The sequence below is a fragment of the Odontesthes bonariensis genome, chromosome 7 (assembly GCF_027942865.1).
Source record: "Odontesthes bonariensis isolate fOdoBon6 chromosome 7, fOdoBon6.hap1, whole genome shotgun sequence".
Classification (NCBI taxonomy): Eukaryota; Metazoa; Chordata; class Actinopteri; order Atheriniformes; family Atherinopsidae; genus Odontesthes; species Odontesthes bonariensis.
The window spans coordinates 35,565,275-35,586,884 of record NC_134512.1 but is presented as its reverse complement, the minus strand read 5'-3'; the positions used below and the strand labels follow the sequence as shown (position 1 = coordinate 35,586,884).

The 21,610-nt window shown below is 41.3% G+C and overlaps 2 protein-coding genes across 5 annotated transcripts in view; one reads left to right on the top strand and one right to left on the bottom strand.

Moving 5' to 3' along the window:
• Positions 1–1,459: 1,459 nt before the first annotated feature.
• LOC142384902 (myosin heavy chain, fast skeletal muscle-like) lies at positions 1,460–14,378 on the bottom strand. The gene is made up of 41 exons (XM_075471208.1): positions 14,337–14,378; positions 14,071–14,114; positions 13,556–13,777; positions 13,337–13,480; positions 13,078–13,234; positions 12,957–12,984; positions 12,765–12,876; positions 12,583–12,675; positions 12,439–12,502; positions 12,253–12,351; positions 12,059–12,162; positions 11,837–11,975; positions 11,592–11,710; positions 11,134–11,283; positions 10,881–11,051; positions 10,472–10,775; positions 10,275–10,339; positions 10,092–10,179; positions 9,878–9,995; positions 9,667–9,790; positions 9,181–9,317; positions 8,838–9,093; positions 8,508–8,750; positions 8,248–8,424; positions 8,022–8,167; positions 7,848–7,938; positions 7,372–7,761; positions 7,151–7,277; positions 6,939–7,057; positions 6,661–6,857; positions 6,253–6,436; positions 5,975–6,140; positions 5,760–5,884; positions 5,344–5,652; positions 5,053–5,256; positions 4,839–4,964; positions 4,588–4,758; positions 4,378–4,482; positions 4,172–4,267; positions 3,908–4,066; positions 1,460–1,480 (listed from the first exon to the last, which is right to left on the bottom strand). Exons 3-41 carry the CDS (start codon positions 13,760–13,762, stop codon positions 1,460–1,462), a joined length of 5,835 nt encoding a protein of 1,944 aa, XP_075327323.1. The 5' UTR covers positions 13,763–13,777; positions 14,071–14,114; positions 14,337–14,378.
• Positions 14,379–17,296: 2,918 nt separating this feature from the next.
• The window catches only part of nlrc5 (NLR family, CARD domain containing 5), a 32,613-nt gene continuing 28,299 nt past the window's right edge, over positions 17,297–21,610 (top strand). For 3 of the 4 annotated variants that reach the window (XM_075470692.1, XM_075470691.1, XM_075470690.1), the window contains exons 1-3: positions 17,297–17,369; positions 18,166–18,500; positions 19,778–19,825. In XM_075470692.1, the coding sequence (XP_075326807.1) occupies positions 18,182–18,500; positions 19,778–19,825 (367 nt within the window). In that variant the 5' untranslated portion in view covers positions 17,297–17,369; positions 18,166–18,181. The remainder of the gene's footprint in view (positions 17,370–18,165; positions 18,501–19,777; positions 19,826–21,610) is intronic. The other variant, XM_075470693.1, reaches the window with a different exon arrangement.

Sequence of the window (21,610 nt, the reverse complement as noted above, 5' to 3'; positions counted from 1 at the left end):
GGGCTAAAAAGTTCAAATTGGCAGCTAAAGGGTACATTTTTTGAAAATAATTGAAAACTTGGTAGTTCTCATCAGAACTGAAGTGGAATAAAAGATCTATGAAAAAAAAGTGGACAAAAATATTAACATATGATGTTTTTAAGTTGTTTTAAAAGAGGACAAAAATGTCCCCTTTCAGAAATTAAGTTGTGTTTTAAATCAGGTATGAGGGTTAAACAAACATAAATATTTAAGCATGTACACAGTGTTTAACTGGCTGTTCAGGATACTTAAGAACAGCTTTAATGGTGCAGCTGATGCTATTTTATCTAATTAACTTCATGTGGCACAACTATAAAGTTAGAGTAACTCATGTTTGACTGAGATGTTTTAGTAATGTCAGTTTTGTTTCATATGTTCATGCAGCTGTACAATTTCTCCTTCAAACTTTATTTTAGTCAACAGACTGAAACTTGGACAAAGAAGTAATCACAAGTGCAATAACCATGCAATTATTATTTTTTTTGTTTGTTTGTTTTGTTCAAGGATAGCCCCTTGAGATGCATCATCTCATTTTCGAGGGGATCCTTACAAAAACATATATATAGTCATCAGTAGTATGAGATCATTATTACAGGTAAGTCCAAAACAAGATAAAAAACATTTAAACACAAAAATACCATACTACACACACACATCCACACACACACACACACACATCCACAATCACTCACACTTAATGCTCCCCTCTCTATTATGTATTGATAAATACATAATAGCGTGCAGCTAATGCACATGACACCATTTTGTTCATAGTGTAAAAAAAAACAAAAACTTGCATGTGTGTATGTTTGTTTGCAATATTTATATTTTTATTATTCATACTGTTGTTGTTACTTTAGCATCTCTAATGCAGGACTGTAATGAACCAATTGTCCTGCTTGAATTCAGAACATGTATCTAAATCATGTTGACTTGAATATGAACTGACAGGTTTAACCTTTTTAACCTTTTGTATACCCAGCTTAATATAGTTTTGGCAACCTCTTTTTGGTTTTGTGGCTGAAATGTCTCTGATCAAAGCCCTTTATTTAATTAAAGGTAATTAATGATCTTTTTTTCATTCTTATAGTGTTTTTTTTTAAGTTAAGTTCATTGTCACACATTTCATACCACATTTATCTCAGTAAATTGTTTTACAATTTTCAAATCATGTGGTACAATGTGTCGAAATCATTATGATTTATTTCTCTAATATTTGGTGTTTCTCCAAACAAACTAATCTGTATTTCTGACTGAAAATTATTTGGTCATGTAACCTAAAATGTTATTGAATTATTTTGGCTTGAGTTCTGGGCTATTGAATGGAAAAGAAAAATATAGTAATATAGACAGCAGTGTGAGAGCAGCAATATTCTTTATTGTTTCAGAATGAATGACATCATATTATATGATACATTTCTAAGAAACACAATGTGCTTTACTCAGCAACCTCCTTTCCCTGTAAAAACAAAGAAAAAGAATGTGGATCAGTGATGTTTAAGTTTGACATTGTTTTAGATTTAAGTTTGATTAGTTCAAACCTTACATCAAATATAGCTGCAAGCAGCAATGTGGGGGTCCTAGCAGAATGGCACAATAGGGAAGGCTTGGGCTTCTCAGGAAGGGGTCGTGAATCCATGCACCAAGTTTGGTATTGATACATCAATGCATCGCAGAGATACGGCCAAATGTCCCGTTTGTGCGTCGGCGTAGAGTTTGATTGGCTGCCGCGGTTAAACGGAAGTGAAATAAAAAAATCCACATGATAACTTATGTGCGGCTTGGTCTGAAGATTCTATGTGCCAAGTCCCGTGGAGATTGGACAATCTCAGTGGCCTGAAATGCTTTTTGAAGGTTTTCAATTAAATTCAAAATGGCGGAAAATCCAACATGGCGCAGATGACTTCATGAGGTGCGTTGACCTCGTCTGCATCCAGGGATTCCATTGGTACCTCATTTGTGAAATTTGGCCCAAGGGGTCCAAAGATATGAGCAAAAATGCATTTTTGCTACATATAGCGCCACCTATACGCCACACGTCACCAAACTTCTTGGGCCTCTTCTGTTAGTCTTGAGTCTGTGTGAGAAGTTTGACGTCATAAAATCAAATGGTTGCCAAGATATGGCTTCACTTCCGGTTTGGCGGCATCAACCTCGAGTTTGATTGGCTTTTATGGAAAAATGGAAGCCTAATTCAAAATTCCACACAATAACTTTTGTGCGGCTTGGTCTTAAGAGTCTATGTGCCAAGTTTCGTGAAAATTGGACAATCTCTGTGACCTGAAATGCTTTTTTAAGCTTTTTGATAAAATTCAAAATGGCAGAAAATTTAAAGGTGATAGAGAATGGTTGAATGGGGCATTAATCCTTGTTCTGTGATGTGATATGTAGCCCAAAAAAAATTGGTTGGGTCTGTAATGGCTCAGAACCTCCCTAAAAGGCTCTCTGAAACAGCTGTTACTATGCTGGGTTTAGAATGCGTCTTTTTCCCTTATTAGCGTCGTTTCAGAGCTTATCTGGCAACTTCATTATGAAATGCAGGTTGCCGTTGCTTGATTGGCTGCCCTTGCTCTCACTGAAAACAGAGCTATAGAGTAATACACTGACTGGAAAGAAAGCTCATCAGAATCAGAATTCGTTTTATTGCCATTGTTAGTGAACAGTGTTCACTAACTTGGAATTTGCTGTGGCGTATCCAATATACAGAGCAACAACAGTGCAGCTTCATTAGTGCAATTTTAATGATGGTAAAGTGACTGGGGCAGGTTATGAGGTGATTATGAAGTGTTCATAAGTCCAACTGCAAGGGGGAAAAAAACTGTTTTTGGGACGGGAGGTTCTGGTCCGAAGGGACCGAAGCCTCCTGCCCGAGGGGAGCGGTGCAAATAGTCCATGTGCAGCGTGAGAAGGGTCAGCTGTGATCCGACCTGCTCGCCCCATAGTCCTGGAGACGTGCAGCCGATCACCTTCTCAGCGGAGCCACAGCTCGCTGCAGTCTGTCTGTCCCTGTCAGAACTGACCATCTACTCTGATGCTCGGAATCGTGCAAGCTTTGTGAAACTGTACTCTGTGAAATGCGAAGAGCACAGGAAAAGTCGGCGGTTGGGGATGCTGATAAAAATAAATAAAAGATCGCGAACATTGCTTTCCGGGGGAGGAATATGTAACGATCGTAGTCCGCTTTCACAGCCTTGGAAGGCACACCTGTTCCTGTTTCTCGCCGAAGGGGCGTGTCTGAAACGTGGTGGCTGTGGACTTGGGTGCGGGGGGGCGATTGCTGAAAAAGTGACGTCACTTTTTCACAAAAACGGATTGGGGGATATTCTGGGGGCTATTCTAAAAAGGGGAGTACTTGAAACCGAGGTTATGACACTTGCTGGCACTTCGTGTGTACTCCCCACAGCGGGGAGACTCAGAACTAACACCAAAAACGGGAAAAAGACGATTTTGATTCTCTATCCCCTTTAAGTATACGCAAATTGACGCCATAGTGTGCGTTGGACTCGTCATCATCCAAGGATTCCAACGATGCCTCATTTGTGAAATTTGGACAAAGTAGTCCAAAGTTATTAGGCTAAATGCACTTTGAACTTTGGCGTGTTGGTGGCGCTAGAGAGTAGACTCTTGGGCCATGAAAATTCTTGAGTTTGTGATTGGCACTTGGCTAATTACGTGTGCCAAATTTCACAACTTTCTCGCATTGCGTTCATGGGGCTGCCATAGACTTCAATTGCAGCAGAAACTGAACAATAATAATAATAATAGGAAAAGCTACGATCTCAATGGGTTCCTGCAGCTTCGCTGCTAGGACCCCCAATTAAACAGGACACAAACAGTTTTGAAACAAAGCCTGAACACTGAATTCTATCTGCTTTAACAAACTTACATGCCCATTAAAGTGATATATATTTACCTTGCCAGAGTCACGGCTCTTTGCCCTCAGCTTGTTGACCTGAGACTCTGCAATGTCAGCACGCTCCTCTGCCTCCTCCAGCTCATGCTGGATCTTCCTGCACTTGGACAGATGAGCATTGGCCTGCTCCTCCTGGAATACACGACAGAATAAAATGCTTAACGTTGTAGAGGAATTGAAGACCGACAACATATGCAATACATCAAGTAGTCGTATGAAGACGACTTTTTTCCTTACCGCCTCCTCAGACTGCCTCTTATAGGCCTTCACTTTGAGCTGCAGCTTATCAACCAGATCCTGCAGCCTGGCAACGTTTTTCTTGTCCTCCTCAGTCTGTAATAGAAAATGTGAATTTAAATGTTTCATTTTTGTAAAGACAAGGATGGAATTAGAATAATATGTACTGTTTGTGTTCAGTGTTAATGTGATTGTAATGTGGTTACCTGATAGGTGAGCTCCTTCACTCTCCTCTCATATTTGCGGACACCCTTAACAGCATCAACACCACGTCTCTGCTCAGCCTCAACCTCTGACTCCAGCTCACGAACCTTCAGAAAATGAAAAAAAAAATGTGTGAATTAGAATCTGTGAGTTTTTGTATGTTTTTTGTATAGATTTGTTCCACCTCAGAAATCTCAACATAATCCTCTTACCCGAGACTCAAGCTTCTGGAGCTGCTTCTTGCCACCCTTCATGGCCAGGTTCTCAGCCTCATCCAGACGGTGCTGCAGGTCCTTAACGCCAACCTCGAGGTTCTTCTTCATCCTTTCCAGGTGAGCACTAGTGTCCTGCTCCTTCTTTAACTCCTCAGCCATCATAGCAGCCTAGAAAATAACATTTATGGATGAAATGTTTTCAAAGCTTAATAGCAGTTTAAAGGAAAACAAATTGAATTTAAACTTACATCAGTGATGGCCTTCTTGGCCTTGTCCTCGGCATTTCTTGCTTCCTGAACACTGTCATCTACTTCACCCTGGACCTGAACCAGGTCAGACTCGAGCTTCTTCTTGGTGTTCAGAAGACTTGTGTTCTAAAAGATCAGATTTAGCCAAGTTATTTTTTGCTTGACTGAATGGTTTAGATTTGTGAAATTTCAGAGAAGTTGTCAATTTTTTTACCTGAGAGTGCAGGAGTCCAACACGCTCGCTGGCGTCCACCAGTTCCTGCTCTGCGACTTTGCGGCTCCTCTCTGTCTGTTCCAGAGCAGCTCTGAGTTCCTCAATTTCAGCCACCATCAGACCGTTCCTGCGCTCCACCATAGCAGCTTGTTCCTTAATGTCTTCCTGGGCTCTGACAGCATCATCAAGGTGCAGTTGAGCATCCTGAAAAAAAAACAACAACAACATTTAAGTCCCATAATAACCAAAATGTCATCTAGGTCCCTGCCACGGCTCTGTGTCTGACAATACCTTGAGCTGTGCCTGCACATTCCTCAGCTGTTTCTGGGACTCAGCAGCCTGGCGATTGGCATGGCTCAGCTGAATCTCCATCTCATTCAGGTCTCCCTCCATCTTCTTCTTGATCCTCAGGGCATCGTTCCTGCTCCTGACCTCAGCATCCAGAGTGCTCTGCATGGAGTCAGCAATCCTCTGGCTGTTCCTCTTGATCTGCTCCATCTCCTCATCTTTCTCTGCAAGCTTCCTGTCCACCTCACCCTTAATCTGGTTGAGCTCCAGCTGGACACGCAGGATCTTAGACTCCTCGTGCTCCAGAGTTCCCTAACGATATCAAAAACAAAAGTATTTACTCTGTCCGCAAAGATTTTACAGAGGGTGTTGTCAGAACTGGACATTTCTTTTAAGAAGAACTCGCACAAAAAATTTACCTCAGCCTCCTCAAGAGCTGTCTGGATCTCAGACTTCTCTGTCTCCACCTGCTTCTTGGACTTCTCCAGCTCATGGATGCTCTTGCCAGTCTCACCAATCTGTTCAGTCAGATCTGAGATCTCCTCTGCAAAGACATGTTTGAATAGTTTTTAGTTTACATGTAAAAAAATATAATAATAACACAATGAGCAGACACAATCTGGTCAGAACTCACGTTGCAGGTTCTTGTTTTCACGCTTCATTGTCTCCAGCTGATCCAGGGATTCCTCAAAGGAGTTCTTCACCTTGAACAGTTCAGTGCTCATAGTACGAGCCTCTTTCTGAGCTCCCTCAAGCTCTGCCTGACCCTCCTCATACTTCTGCTTCCACTCTGCCAATACCTAGATAAAAACAATTTGTACACTTGAGTTATTTATTGATACAATTCATACAATACATTGATAAATGAATGAATGGGTTTATATCTTTGTCGCCCAAGGTCATTGATGCTACCTTGTCAAAGTTCCTCTGCTTCTTGTCAAGATTGGCAGCGAGCCCATTAGCTCTCTCCACATCAATCATGAGGTCCTCCACTTCACCCTGGAGCCTCTGTTTGGTCTTCTCCAGGGAAGCACACTTAGAGTTCACAGCCTCAATCTGTTCCTCAGCCTCCTGAAGACGCTGGGCCAGCTTTTTCCTTGAATGAAGAATAGCAAGATTGATCTTTGAGTGGATATACGTATCAGTTAGTTTATAAAGAATTACATATTTTATGGCTTAAGAAAAAACATTGCTGTTTTTGTTTGAATGTCATGCTCTTAATTCACAAATTTGAAAAAGTGTATAGATTTGTTAAAAGCATACTGAAGCTAGCAAGATGTTTTAAACTAAAAGCTATTGTTTTTTTTTAAAGTTACTCACTTGGATTCCTCAAGCTCCTCAGTGCGCTGGATAGCATCAGTTTCATATTTAGTTCTCCACTGAGCCACCTCACTGTTGGCCTTGGACATACCACGCTGAAGCTCAGCCTTGGCCTCCTGCTCTTCCTCAAACTGCTCCCTCAGCAGATCACAGTCATGGCGGGCTGATTGCAGTCCATGGGCAAGAGCATTCTTAGCCTGGTTGAAACATGAAAATGAATTAGTAACATTTCTAAATGACAAACAAGTGAGAGCAATACACACTTAAATGTGTCTTACCTTGACCTCCTCCTCAACCTGCCTCTTCAGCTCCTCAATCTGCTGTGTGTAGGCCTGTTTGCCTCTAGTCAGCTGAGAGACGAGGGCCTCTTTCTCCTCAATCTGGCGGCTGAACTCACCTTGTGTGAAAATGGTCATCAGAGATTAGTTTGTGTACATTTTCGTGGTCATACACTGAAGCTGTATGCAGTGAAATTTTGTTTGGTGCATACCATTTTCTGTGAGGAGACGAGCTTTCTGTCCACCCAAGTCATTGAGCTGACGAACATTCTCATCAGACTTGGTCTTAATTTCGCTAAGTTGGTCCTCAAGAGTACGGCACATCTTTTCAAGATTACCCTAATGTGGAGGACAGAAATGGAATCAGTCAGATTTTACCTGTACATGTCTTCATTTATTTGATTTAATAAGTACAAATGAATGCGTTGTGTACCTTTGCTTTAGCAACAGCCTCCATGTTGCTGGAGAGGTCATCGATCTCCATCTTGTATTCACTCTTTTCTTTCTCAAGCTTCTGCTTGACACGCTGCAGGTTGTCGATCTGTTCTCCCAGCTCAGCAACGCTGTCAGCCTGCTTCTTGCGCAGAGCTGCAGCAGTGGCTTCATGCTGCAGAGTAGACTCCTCAAGGTCACGACGGAGCTTCTGGAACTCAGCTTCACGCTTCTTGTTCATCTCAATCTGAGCTGCAGTGGCGCCGCCTGCCTCCTCCAACCTCTCACTGATCTCCTCGAGTTCTCTGGACAGGTCGGCCCTCTGCTTCTCAACCTTGGCACGAGCAGCACGCTCAGCCTCGATCTCCTCCTCCAGCTCCTCAATACGGGCCTGTTGGATGTGGATATATTGTCCTTCAGTAATCTTTGAACTTTCAATACAGAGTACTGTGTGATTCAACACAATTAATCAGTCACCTGAAGCTCCTTGATCTTCTTCTGAAGCTGAGCGCCCATTGACTGCTCATCCTCAATCTTGCTGAGGAGCTGGCTGATTTCAAAGTCCTTCCTATGAAAAAATGAATGTGCATTGTGAGAACTCATACATGTCGAGAACCACGCTGGAGTTTGAAGAAAAGAATCTACTCCTACTTCTTAATTTTCTCATCAGACTGCTGCTTGTCATTCTCCAGATCCATGATGGATTCCTGGGCCAGTTTCAGATCACCCTCCAGCTTTCTCTTGGCTCTCTCAAGGTCCATGCGAAGCTTTTTCTCTTGCTCCAGAGAACCCTCAAGCTGAAAAATGATGTGGGATTGTTGTTATCAGGTTCAATAAGAATCTTGTTTTGCCAATCCAGGAAACTTTAGAAACTTACATCATCAACTTGCTGCTCAAGCTTGGTCTTGGCTTTGGTCAGAGTGTTGACTTTGTCTTCCTCAGCCTGCAGGTCATCCAGAGTCTGCTGATGAGCCTCCTGAAGGGCTTTCTTCTCCTTTGTCAGTTTAGCAATGCTCTCATCCTGAGAGGCCATCTCCTCAGTCAGGTTCTTCACCTACATGTCCAAGAAAGATGTTGTTATCACTTGATGGCACTCTGTTCTATCTGATCTGCACGAACAGTTAAAAATGTCCAAACCTTGTTCTCGGTGGCATGTTTCTCCTTTTCCACTTTGGCCAAGGTAAGCTCCAGGTCATCAATATCCTTTTTGAGCTCAGAGCATTCATCCTCCAGCTTTCTCTTCTTGGCAGTAAGCTCAGCATTGATTTCCTCTTCATCCTCCAGTCTCTCAGTTGTCTCTTTGAGTTTGGCCTCCATCTGAATCTTGCTCTTGATAAGTCCCTCACATCTCTCCTCAGCATCTGACAGATTCTCTCCTTCCTAGTTTACATTTGAAAAAGTAGATTTGCACATTAACATTCCACAAACACCATAAAAAAGTACAGCTCCTGATTGATTTCTACTCACAGATGCAACTTGCAGCTGCAGATCGTTCTTCTCCTGCAGAAGAGACACCATCTTCTCCTCCAGTTCCTTCTTCTTGGCCAAGGCAGTAGCCAAGTCGTTTGTCATCTTCTCATAGTTCTCCTTCATACCTTGCAGCTCCTTCTCAGTCTCAGCACTCTTCAGGAGAGGCTTGATCTTGTAGTACACCTTCATCCATGGCCAGTGTTTCACATTCATGAATGAGCGCACGTTGTACTGGATGGTATAGATGGCCTCCCTGTGGACACAAAGTTTCTGTTATAGACAAATGGACTTGATCATTTCAACATGACTGAATGTTCATAGTTTTCTGTTTTCCACATGCCTCCTCTCTGTCATTTTGACATATTCCCTCCTCATGAGGTAAGCACGGGCAAGAGCCTGAGTCATTGTGACCAAAGCTGCCAGCTTTTCATCTCTCATCTCCTCAAGGACACCCAGAAGACCAGCCTTGAAGAACACCTGAACAAACAAAGTATTGAAACATCTTATGTCTGCTATATATACTAAACAACAAAAAGACTCAGAGAACTTACACAATCAATCAAGAAAACATTTTCAGAGATGCATGCAGTTGTGCTGAATTCTTGTCACTGAAAGGAAACTGCTCCTGGCTGGACCAACGAGAAAAATTCTTTCAATTCATTTAAATTTTGAAGCCCAGCCTTTTAGCACCCTCCACATCTTTTCATTTGCTGTCCCTCCTGTTCCCCATCTAACTTTTCAGTAAAATAGATTGATGCTAAAAGAAGAAAAAAAAGGGATTTTGACATATTATCCTTTATAACAAAATATTTATTGAAAAACTTACCTTGGTGTGTCCGAATCTGTACTCATCATGATTAACATCAATTGATCCAAGCAGCTTCTCTGAGGCCTTCTTGTTGTCAATGAACTGTCCCTCAGGGATGACGCTGGCATTCAATACCTTGTATCTTTTATGAGAGAGTTGATGGTCTCGGTTATCATGTCATTTTTATAGTTTTTCAAGAACAGAAGTGTAATAAACATAGAAATTGTACCTCTGCTTGAAGTCACCGTAGAGGATTCTGCTGGGGAAACCTTTCCTGCAGATTCTGATACCCTCCAGCACACCGTTACACCTGAGCTGGTGGATGACCAGGAAGTTCTCCATCAGACCTGTAGAATCAGATTATCTCCGTTAGTGCAATAAAAAACAATATGAAATGAATCAAACCAGTACACACCAACGATAAAAGAATATATCTTTCGTACCTGGAGTCTTTGACTCATTGGGAATCAGGCAGCGCACAAAGTGAGGATGGGTGCTCCTCAAGTTTGTCATCAGCTTGCCCAAGTTCTCCTGTTGTATGTACAAAGTAGAGAATTTTTGTCATCAAATCCAAGAAAAATGGATGTGAGCCTCAAAAGACTTTTAATGTATTTTTCAAACCTTACCCTGAACTGTGAAGACACCGTCTGCATAGAGCCACCCTTCTTCTTGCCTCCCTTCTTGCCAGCCTCTGTATTTCAGAATGTGATATCAATTGGAAACTTTGTGTCGAATGTGAGACTTCAAATTTACATTGAACACACACAAAAATGTAAAGTAAGTAGAATCTTCCAAGTACAATTTACGTTATCAAAAATCATACCCTCAGGGGCAGCAGGAGGATAGATAACAGCCAGCAGTTTGCATGAGGACTTCGTGTACAGCCCCAGGACAGACTCGTTCAGTGGGTCCTTGTTCTTGTCCAGCCAACCAGCGATGTTGTAATCCACAGTACCAGCATAGTGCACCAGGGAGAAGTGGGCCTCAGCCTTGCCCTTTGCAGGCTTTGGCTTCTCAAAGGCTTTGTTCTTGCCAAGATGCTGGTCATACAGCTTGTTCTTGAAGGAAGTGTCACTAGCTTTGGGGAACATGCACTCCTCTTCAAGGATGGAGAAGATGCCCATGGGCTTGAGTAAAGGAGAAAGCGATAAGGTGTGTCATGAATCAACAGTACCCCTCTGTCACGCTGTAGTAATACCTTCACAATATAGAATCATGAGCTTAAAGTATACCTTTTCAATCAGCTCAATGCAGGCAGCCAAGTCCATACCAAAGTCAATGAACTCCCAGACAATACCCTCCTTCTTGTACTCCTCTTGCTCCAGGACGAACATGGTGTGGTTGAAGAACTGCTGCAGTTTCTCATTGGTGAAGTTGATGCACAATTGCTCCAAGGTGTTGAACTGTAGACAAATCATTAATTTTAGTAAGAAAACCCACTGTCATGAAAAGTATTTGATGTTGAATTAGAGGAATAAGGCCTACATCAAAGATTTCAAAGCCAGCAATGTCCAGGACACCAATGAAGTAGTTTCTTTGCTGCTTAGTGTCCAACATCTGGTTGATACGGACGACCATCCACAAGAACATCCTCTCATAGATTGACTTGGCCAGGGCAGTGACAGAGTTATTCACCTAAAGTAAAACAAGACCATGACTTGATGAATGTCGGCTAACTGTTTTGTAAACAGCAAGATCACCGAACCTGCTTCTAGGCTTGTAAGATTCACATTATATATATTCTCTATTTAAAGAAGCATCTCTGATGGCAGTTGATTTGTAATGAATGCACTCAGTGTTCAGTGGAAAAGTAATAAGTACAAGTAAAGGGAAAAGTGACATTCCTGTTATCTACTAAACTTTAATGTTTTATCTATATGGAAGTAGCATCAGTAACATTTGACTAAATAATGGCATTATTGATATGAATTGCTCATGTTTACCTGAGGCACTGTCTGTCCCTTGGTGACAAACTCATTTCCGACCTTCACTCTGGGATAGCACAGACCCTTCAGCATGTCAGCGGAGTTCAGACCCAACAAGTAAGCAACCTTGTCGGCCTCTAAAAACATTTTATAGTAAACATTTATAATAAATGCATACAGAATGACACAGTGATTGTCTGTTATGAACATATACTCATGCGGTTGCAAATATTCAGAGCAGATATCCCACATGTCTTTCTCACCTTCATTGCCATCTGGCTCAGCCTGCTCCTCACGCTGCTTCTGCTTGAACTTCATGTTACCATGGTGAAGAACAGCACCAGTCATCTTGTAGATGCTCAGCTTCTCCTCATTGGTGAAGCCCAGGATATCGATGGCATTCTGTTGAAAAGAACAATCCACGTGAAATATAATCATTCAACTTCCACAAAATAACTGATGTTTGATCGAAGAAGATCACTCACATCAGTGGCTTCCAGCTCAACCTTGTCATCAATGCTGGCCACAGTGATCTGACCCATGCTGCACATGGGGAAGTCATAGGGGTTGGTTGTGATGAGTGCCAGATCTAAGAATCAAAAAGGGTAAAATGGTCAACACGTTGTTTTATAGGATGACTGAGATTCCATTTGACACGGCAAGAACTCAGCCTGCTTACCAATCAGCTCAGGTATGTGGGCTGTCATCATCTGGTAGAAGATGTGGTAGCCTCTCTCATCAGGAAGCTGGAATGTCACTCTAGACTTCTCCAGCAGATCTGTAAATTTTGTTCATTAGTCTCATGTTTAGCTCCTTTAAGACTGTTAAATGGATTCCCCTTAATTATTACATGAAAACTACTTACATGTCTCAATATCAGCACTAGCCAGTTTGCCGGTTGTGCCAAAATGAATTCTGATGAATTTACCCTGTTTGGAACAAAGGAATCGTTAAAAGTCCATCCACATGGGAAATGTTTAACAACATGGAGAAACAATTCCATACTTACGAAACGTGAAGAGTTGTCATTCCTCACAGTTTTGGCATTACCATAAGCCTCCAGCAGGGGATTGGCTGCAATGATCTGATCCTCCAGTGAGCCCTATAATTTATAGTTTTAAAGAAATGACATTAGAAAAAGATTTTCATCTGTAAGTATTCTGTATTTTTAGAAATGTTGTCATAACACACCTTGAACTTGCTTGGTTCTTTCTTTCCGCCATCTCCTCCGCCAACAGAGATGGTGGCAAAGTACTGGATGACACGTTTCGTGTTCACAGTCTTTCCAGCACCAGATTCTCCTCTGGGTATAGACACAGACTTGTTAGTATTTGATCAGGATGTTCAGTTAATATGAATAAAGTCAATGAATGTGAGACTTACGTGATCAGGACAGACTGGTTTTCCCTATCTGTTAAAAATAAGAAATGGAGATATTCACTCTGTATGTCAGCCAAAACCACCAAATTCTGTATGAACAAATTCTTTCATGTTCAGGACATACCAGTAAGCATGAACTGATAAGCGTTGTCAGAGACGGAGAAGATGTGGGGTGGAGCCTCCATACGCTTCTTGCCTCTGTAGGCAGCGACGACTTCAGAGTCGTACACTGGGAGCCACTTGTAGGGGTTCACAGTTGCACAGAACAACCCAGAGTAGGTCTGAAAGAAATAATAGACATTTTAAGTTAATAGGGTTTAATATTCCCTTCAACTACAGTGACTCTCAATGTTTCTGTTTGCCTTTTAGTGAGTTTGTCTTACGTAGATCATCCATGCTGCATAACGCTCTTTGAGATTATACAGCACAGAGGCTTCATTGAGATAGGTCATCATGGCCATGTCCTCAATTTTGTCATACTTGGGAGGGTTCATTTGAAAGACTTCATCCTCTTTAACTTCCTTCTCCTACAACAGGAAATCCATCACGATTAGAAGGGATCCCGATTAACACCCATTTGAATGTGACCTAAATGTACCAACCTCCTGGGTGAGCAAGAGTTTGACGGTGACTTTGCCACCGTCTCTCTTGGTGATCAGTCCCTTCAAGTACAGCTCTTTAGCATCAGACACATAGCAGGCGTTTTTGGAGTCGAATGGTGCGGTTTGAGCCTCAATCCTCTCCTTCTCTGGCTTACGAAGGTAAATGGCAGCCTTGCCATATAAGGCCATCTCCGCGTCCGTACTCATGGTGGTAGCGTATGTCTGTATCAAGTCACATAACAACAGTCTAAGAAGTTTCTTACTCACCGAAGTGTTCTGCTGTTGTCACTGACCAGAAGCTATGGGCTTGTTCTTTAACTGTACAGTTAACTGATCTTCATCAAACAAGGTCTTATCAGAATTAGCATTCAGCTGATATATGAGAGACTGAGCCTGTGGTTCCTACTCTATATGCCTTTTTTTTTTGTAATTTAGAAAATGGAGATGTACACATTTGGCCCCTGATTAAATATACATATCTATGGATTAGAAATGAAAAAAACTATATTACATACCTTTCCTTTTCCTTATGTAAAAAGAATGTTTTAGTTCCTCCACCCTGTTAAAAAAAACATGTTTCAGTTAATAAAATAAACAACTAAAAATTGTTAAAACTGTAACCGTGCTTACTTTATATAAGAATGGCAGGAAATATAGATTTTTAGTTTCAAGTTGTGTGAAAAACAGAATGCATTAAAGTATGTATTACATTTGACACTCTTAATTTGTCAAACTAGGAATACTTGTTAATGCTTTTAGTCTTAATAGTTGTGAACCTCACCACAAGCAGTAACTTCACTGGTCTTCTACCACACTCTGAGGCTTCTACTCTACTCATTATATACAATCTATTTTGCATACAGGGCAAATATTGAAGCAGGCTATCTTGCCAAAGAAGGTCGGAATGACGACTGATTTATGAGACTAATTATAGAAAAATCTAAGCAAAGTAAATAGCTTATACATTCTTTTCAAACACTGTAGAGGGACTCTGGGTTTCACATTTCAGGAGGCAAATAAAATGATAGCATCAATCAGGATAGTTTGGTGTAGGCAACACCTAATGATATAAACACCTTTGAAATGAATTCAATAAATGTTACTTATCTACTCTGACTTCTTAGAATTAAATTCTCTTACACCAGAATTGATATTCTGAATGAGTTCAGTTCACTATTCAGTTCAGTACTACAATTTAATAAAACAGCCAACGTGAGCCAGGAGAAAACCTTTGGTAATTCTTAGCTCCTAGTTCTATTTACTTTAGTAAAACAACCCAAAGTTCTGTGGCACTGAAACAGCCAAAGAGTTTTGTCTTTTTTATATTTTTAAAAGTTTTATCCATAAGAATTAAGTGATTATTTGAATAATTTTTTAATCCTCTAAATGTTCAGGCTACATGTTTGAGAGGAAATAGATATTGCAAATTGTTGGCAGCTAACATAATGGTACTGAGCCAGGGGCTGGGTACAAATACTTTGTATAGCGTGCTCTAAATGAAAGAGCAAAGAGCAGCTTATTCTATTTTCATGTATATAAAGATTCCAGTGACTTAAAATCTGGTTTTGACTCTTACAGTAAAAGTCAGATCAGTATTCCTCATTTGAAATGTACTTTCAAAAATAATCATCATTCAGATTTGATTATAGTGAGGGTCTCGGTCAGGCAATTGTACACATTCATGGCTTACATTTATATTGGGTCACAATGTCTAAACGTCAGTAAAGTAAGAAACCCTGGCACATTTGAAACATTTTAACTGTTTACTACAAAGTATCTGAAATAAATGTGTCTGCAAATATTCAGTTGAACATAAAAAGTCCTGAATATTAACAGGTTATAGTATATGCTATAGTTTTGTTTTCTGAGCCCAAGCAATGCCCTGAAAACTAATAACCAGGTTAAATGTGCTCTGTTGCCCCCAGCTGAGGGCATGGGTCGTCTTAAATTGCTCTGGGAGGCTGATCTGGGGGTATCAATCTCAAATGGTGAGTGGGTGATGTGTCGTTGGGCTCTCTCGGTTGTTTGTCCACTTACAAAGTTAAGGAATTTCAATGAAAAATTACCCACAGACTCCAGATTACACCAGTGCTAAGGAACAAATTTAACCCCACACTTTCCAAATACTGTAATAAATGCAAGATCTCAGAGGGATCGTACTATCCTTGCATCTTTGACTGCCCCTTTATTAAAGATTTCTGGAGAAAGGTCTGTAAAGACCTGGACCCAACCCCACTGTCTTGTATTCTTGGTTTACATTCTGCACTGAACCTAAATTCTTGTATGCTGAGACTGCTTGATGTTCTTCTGTTTGGTGCTAGACAGTGTTTCCTACTTCAGTGGGTCTCTGACAAACCTCCTAAGCTTTCATAGTGGTTGCAGAGTATAAGGGAACTTATTCCCTGGGAAGCAATGACCTACTGGCTTAAGGACAAACAGAGGTTTGTCCTTAAGTTTATAAAACTTGGAATCCATTTTTAGATTATATTGGTATGGAGAGTGCACAGACTCTACAGAAGCACCTCTATGGACTTATCTGGTCTGACATTCCCAGAGGGAGCCACACTTCAGTTATGAAATCAACTAAACATCATAATAACACTGTAATACCGGGATATCTGCTTATCCCTTTAACTGATTAACAAATTTGACCTTTTAATGTTGTTGTATGGTTTCTTTTTGTTTTGGTCCTTGTCTGTACTTAATATTAATCTGTTTTGAATAGATTTTTTCAAGTTTTCCTGTTTATTTTGTTTTGGTCTTTCCTTTCTTTCACTGTGTGGGTTTTTGCTGTTGTATGGTTGTTTGTTTGCGTGTTCACCATGTTCTGTGTAATCTGAGGGGCTTTCATGCTTCTGTACAAAGCTTTTTGTGTATAATTTGAAAAAGCAATAAAGATATGTTTAAAACAAAAAACAACAACTGGTGATATATAATATCTCCTGTTAGATCTCGTCAGAACTCTGGCTGCAGCATTTTGGATCAGTTGGAGGCTTTTCAGAGAATCTGTGGGACAGCCCAATAATAAAGATTTACAGTAGTCCAGTCTTGAAGTAACAAATGCATGGAGCAGTTTTTTTCATCACTCTGAGACAGGATGTTTCAGATTTTTTGACAATATTATGAAGGTGACAGAGGGCAGTCCTATAAACCTGTTTTATATGTGTGTTGAAGAACAGAGCCTGTTCCGAATTAACTCCAAGGTTCCTCACTGTTGTACTAGAAGCCAAGGAAATTCCAATCTAGAGTAATTATATAACTAAACAGTTTTATCCATATCAGTACTAAAGAAAACATCTTCAGTTTTTTCTGAATTTATAAGCAGATAATTCAGTTATCCAGGTTTGTATATCTTTGAGTCATGCTTGAAGTCCACCAGTTTTCAATGGTTGATAAAGTTGTTGTAAGTTAAATGATTTTTATGAATAAATGCATTACTTCACATTAAATGAAGTCCGATTTGAGTCAAAAAGCAGGTTCTGTAAAACTACATTTTCTGGTGAGTCGTGGCACTGGCTGGCAGCGTGGCACAACACTTTTCAATCGGTCTTTAACAATGATCATAATTAGCTGGTACGACATGTCTCTATTCTATTTCTCTTGGAAACGTATAACCAGCGTGGCTAATAATCAGTCATAGCAAGCCATCGAAATCAACCAAACTTCTCCTCATTGTGCCCCTGCAGCAGTGGCACCGGATCGGCTACTGCCTAAAAACGAAACTAAAACAATGTCCCTCTTCGCAAGGTTTCGTTTTCAAATAATAAAGAAGACTCTGGCTGCAGTGCGATGCAGTCTGCGACAACAGTTGTTGGTGAGTCCTTATTTTACGTCTGTCGATTCTTTGCACATATAAAGGAATAGCAGCTGTAGCCTGGGCTGCTTAAAAATGCGTTTTACTGAGCTGCTTACAAGTGACGCGGATGATCGTTACCTTAAACGACCTCGGCTATAAGTTATTTTAGGACACGGTGTCGGAGAGCAGGTGACAAGCGCGCAGTCAGCCCGAAGAGATTAAAAGCTCAATGTCTGCATATCTTTTAGAAGAACTAAAGTAAGACATGTAAGTGTGAATGTACATAAACAGGAATTAAACGCTGCTCTGACGCACAACGACTAAATATAGGTTGAACGCACGTTGATGCACGCATTCATTTTTCACTTGTCGAGTCTTCATAACCAAATAACAAATACATGTACCCTGTGTAATTACTGAAACTCTTCAACAAGAAAAATATAAACTTATAAGCTGATATTTTGTTAAAGTTGCAAGGAAGTCAGTCGATGCACGTGTTTCATAAATTATGACAAAAGATGCATCTGCCATTTGCCAGATGCTCAGTGAAGGATTCAGGGGCATGGCTGCTTCCTGCTTCTTTGGTTCACTTTATTCTGCCTAACTCCACTTTGCAAAGTGTCCCTCTCAATGATCTCTGACTTTGTTTTTTATTTTATTTTAGTTCCAATAAAAATAAATGAATAAACATTAGTGGTCATTACAATCGTTTATTAAGATAGGTAGCCAAATTTAAAAAGGTTCTTTATTTGTGAAATCATTTTCTTCATTGTGATTCAAGACTTTTATTTATATGTTTGTTTTTGTGTGTCAGCTGATGGAGTCTGACCATGGATGAGGAGGTTGACCCTGATGATGGAAATGTGAACAACGTCTTGGCTCAGGAATCCCTAGAACTGTCCCACATCCTTCGGAGTCAGTCGCCCTCAGTCAGAATGAATCTGTACAGGGAAATTGGGTGGCACAATCAGCAAGCCTCCAGCAGCTCTACAGCAGCATCAGGAACAGACCATATTGAAGCCATGTTAGAGTACTACAAGAACGCAAATGCTACAGATTGCCGCAACTTCCTTCAGACTGTTTGGGCCCTTTGTGACCTCCCCATGCGTCTGGAGTTGAGGCTCTTATCAGTGACTGGATATGCCGGCAGTGAGTACGAAATGATGCTATGAATGTTGACAAGTAATGCTGATCTTCGACTGGAAGGTTTCAACACAATGTCTGTTCTTTTTTTATGTTACAGCAAACAATTCACAATAACTTTATACACATATCTCAGGGTTTAGCAAAACAGAAAAAAACTGCAAAAGATTGAAAAAATATGAAATCTTTGCACTTTAAAGGGCATAAAATGGCAATATATGCCATGATATTATGACCACCCCCCTAATACTGTGTGTGTCTTCCCCAAAAGAACTCAAACCAGTTTTTGCATGGACAAAAAAATATCTGAGGTTGCCTGCTACCGGTTGCTATGTTAGCAATATATCCTTTGGGCCCAATGGGTTGAGGGCTGGAGTGTTTGATGATTGGGCCTCCTTTCCATGGATGCCTTCAGATCCCATCAAATTGGTATCTGAGGAATATGGAGACTGGATGAACACCTCAAACTTTTTTTTGTGTTCGTTTAGCTCTTTCTAAGCAAATTTAGGTCTAACTGATGTTCTGTTCTCTTAGTAGTCCTAAGTTGCATGGTATTTGCCACTTAAAGCCACAAAGACAGTAGCCTGGCGACGCCATCCTACGTACTTCCGCCCAAAGATTTTGGCTCCGCACATAGTCTGGCCAAATCCCCCTACCTCGGTTCGCTCAGTGTTTTGCCAATCAGCAAACAGTTGCGAGTGGTGACGCAGAACTCACGCGCGGAGTCCATTGTAGTCCATATAATTGTAGTTCAACCGCAGCGGAAATAAACATGGCGACGGAAGAACGCTAGAAGCTACCCATGAAGTTGTCTCAACTCTGGAGATCATTACACAATTAAAACGAGAGCAAGAGGAATGAGGAATGTTAGTGGCAAGGATGTCGTAGCTCTCCTTCCAACTGGCTTTGGGAAAAGTTTGATTTATCAAATGGTACCGGTATAATGAAAGCGGATGTGGGAAGCGTGATTCGCCTCGCGAGAGTAAGCATGAACCTCGGCGCATAACCAACGTCATTTCTAAACATTATGATTGGTTAAGGGAACTCCGTTACTCCAATGAATTTAAGTTTCTGGGTAAGGTCCCGCCCTCCATGGAAACGGATTCCTCTTGGGTTTTCCCAGACTGTTTGACAGAGTCAACAGTCGGCTTTCGCCCAGGCTACAAAGACAGTGCCATTTGCACACTATTGATTGTAAAAATGATAATGTTCATATTAATAATGACTCTCACTGTGATTGTGCTTGACTTGATTATTAACAGCATAAATTTCTGTTTGTGTAGTTGACGCTGCGCGTGCTGTACAGAATCCATCCTCAGAGTCTCTCACAGGTAGTACAGATTCTGTACAACTGTATAAAATATAGATACGATTTTGAAAATATGTTAAGATACCTCTTTTTATTTGAGCCTGGTTTCACTTTTTTTCACGATTTACAAGGTTTTTACAATGAAAGGCAAATATGGGAATTGTCCTTAATTGCCAAAAGAACAAGAAAGTTATGTTGAATATTTTCTTCAGTCAGTTCCTGATCTGGGGAAATGCCCAAATATTTCATAGCCTGAGATGAGATTCAACTTGATTGTTATTACACATATACAAGTATAGCATAACGAAAAGTAGTTTTTGGCATCTCACCAGAAGTGCAAATAGCAGCAATAAATAAATCAAGTAATGTGCAAGTGAAAACAATAATATAGTTCATTTTTACAGATTAGTAATTACAGATAGTGCAATGAAATACAAATAAATATACGGTTTAAAGTGCAGTGGTAATGTATATATCTATATACATCTATATTGAGAGATTTGGGAGCAGAGTTCAAAAGGCAGACAGCTCTGGGGAAGAAGCTGTTCTTCATTCCGCTGGTTTTGCTCCGGAGGCTTCGAAGGCGCCTACCAGAGGGCAGGGGGACAAACAGTCTGTGCGCAGGGTGGGAGGAGTCCTTGAGGATGCTGCGAGCCCGACGCAGGCAGCATTTCCTCTGGATGTCCTCAATAGCAGGGAGCGGGGACCTGGTGATGTGTTGGGCGGTTTTCACCACTTCCTGTCTGTGACGGAGCAGTTACCATACCCCACAGTAACACAGTTGGTCAGGATGCTCTCTATCACACAGCTGTAAAAGTTTCTGAGGACATCTGAACACAGGTGGTGTCGCCTCAGTGTCCTCAGGAAAAAGGGGCGCTGGTAAGCCTTTTTTACAAGACTGGAGGTGTTAGTGGTCCAGGAGAGGTCCTCCGAGATGTGGGTCCCCAGGAACTTAAAGCTGGAGACACGTTCAACAGCCATCCCATTTATGTGAATGGGGTTGTGTTTGCTCCCTCTTTTTGTCCTGAAGTCCACAATGAGTTCTTTTGTTTTGCTGGTGTTGAGGTGCAGGTTATTTTTTGAACACCAGGCGGCCAGATGCTGTACCTCCTCCCTGTAGGCTGTCTCATCGTTGTTGCTGATGAGGCCGATCACCGTTGTATCATCTGCAAACTTGATGATGGCGTTAGACCCATGTACAGGTCTGCAGTCATAGGTGAACAGGGAGTAGAGGAATGGGCTCAGAACACAGCCCTGTGGTACGCCTGTGTTGAGTGTGGTGGTGGTGGAGCAGGTGTGTCCTGACCTAACAAACTGGGGTCTGTTGGTCAAAAAGTCCTTTATCCAGTGACGGAGGGAGGTGCTGTAACCCAGGTCTCTAAGTTTGCAGTTTAACTTAGAGGGTATGACAGTGTTGAATGCTGAGCTGAAATCAACAAACAGCATCCGTGCATATGTGTTATTATTGTCCAGGTGTGTGAGCACAGAGTGTAGCGCAATGGAAACTGCATCCTCTGTGCTCCTGTTGCTGCGGTGGGCAAACTGGTATGGGTCCAGGGTTGGTGGGAGACAATTCAGGTGAGCCAGGACCAGTCGCTCGAAGCACTTCATAATGATGGATATGAGTGCTACAGGGCGGTAGTCGTTCAAGCATGTCGGTCTGGAGTGTTTTGGCATTGGAACAATGGAGGTGGCTTTGAAACATGCTGGCACAGCTGCTTGGGAGAGGGACAGGTTGAAAATGTCCCTCTCTTATCTACTTTTTCCTCATGAATCTAATTCTAACTTAATCCCCATAGTCTCCATT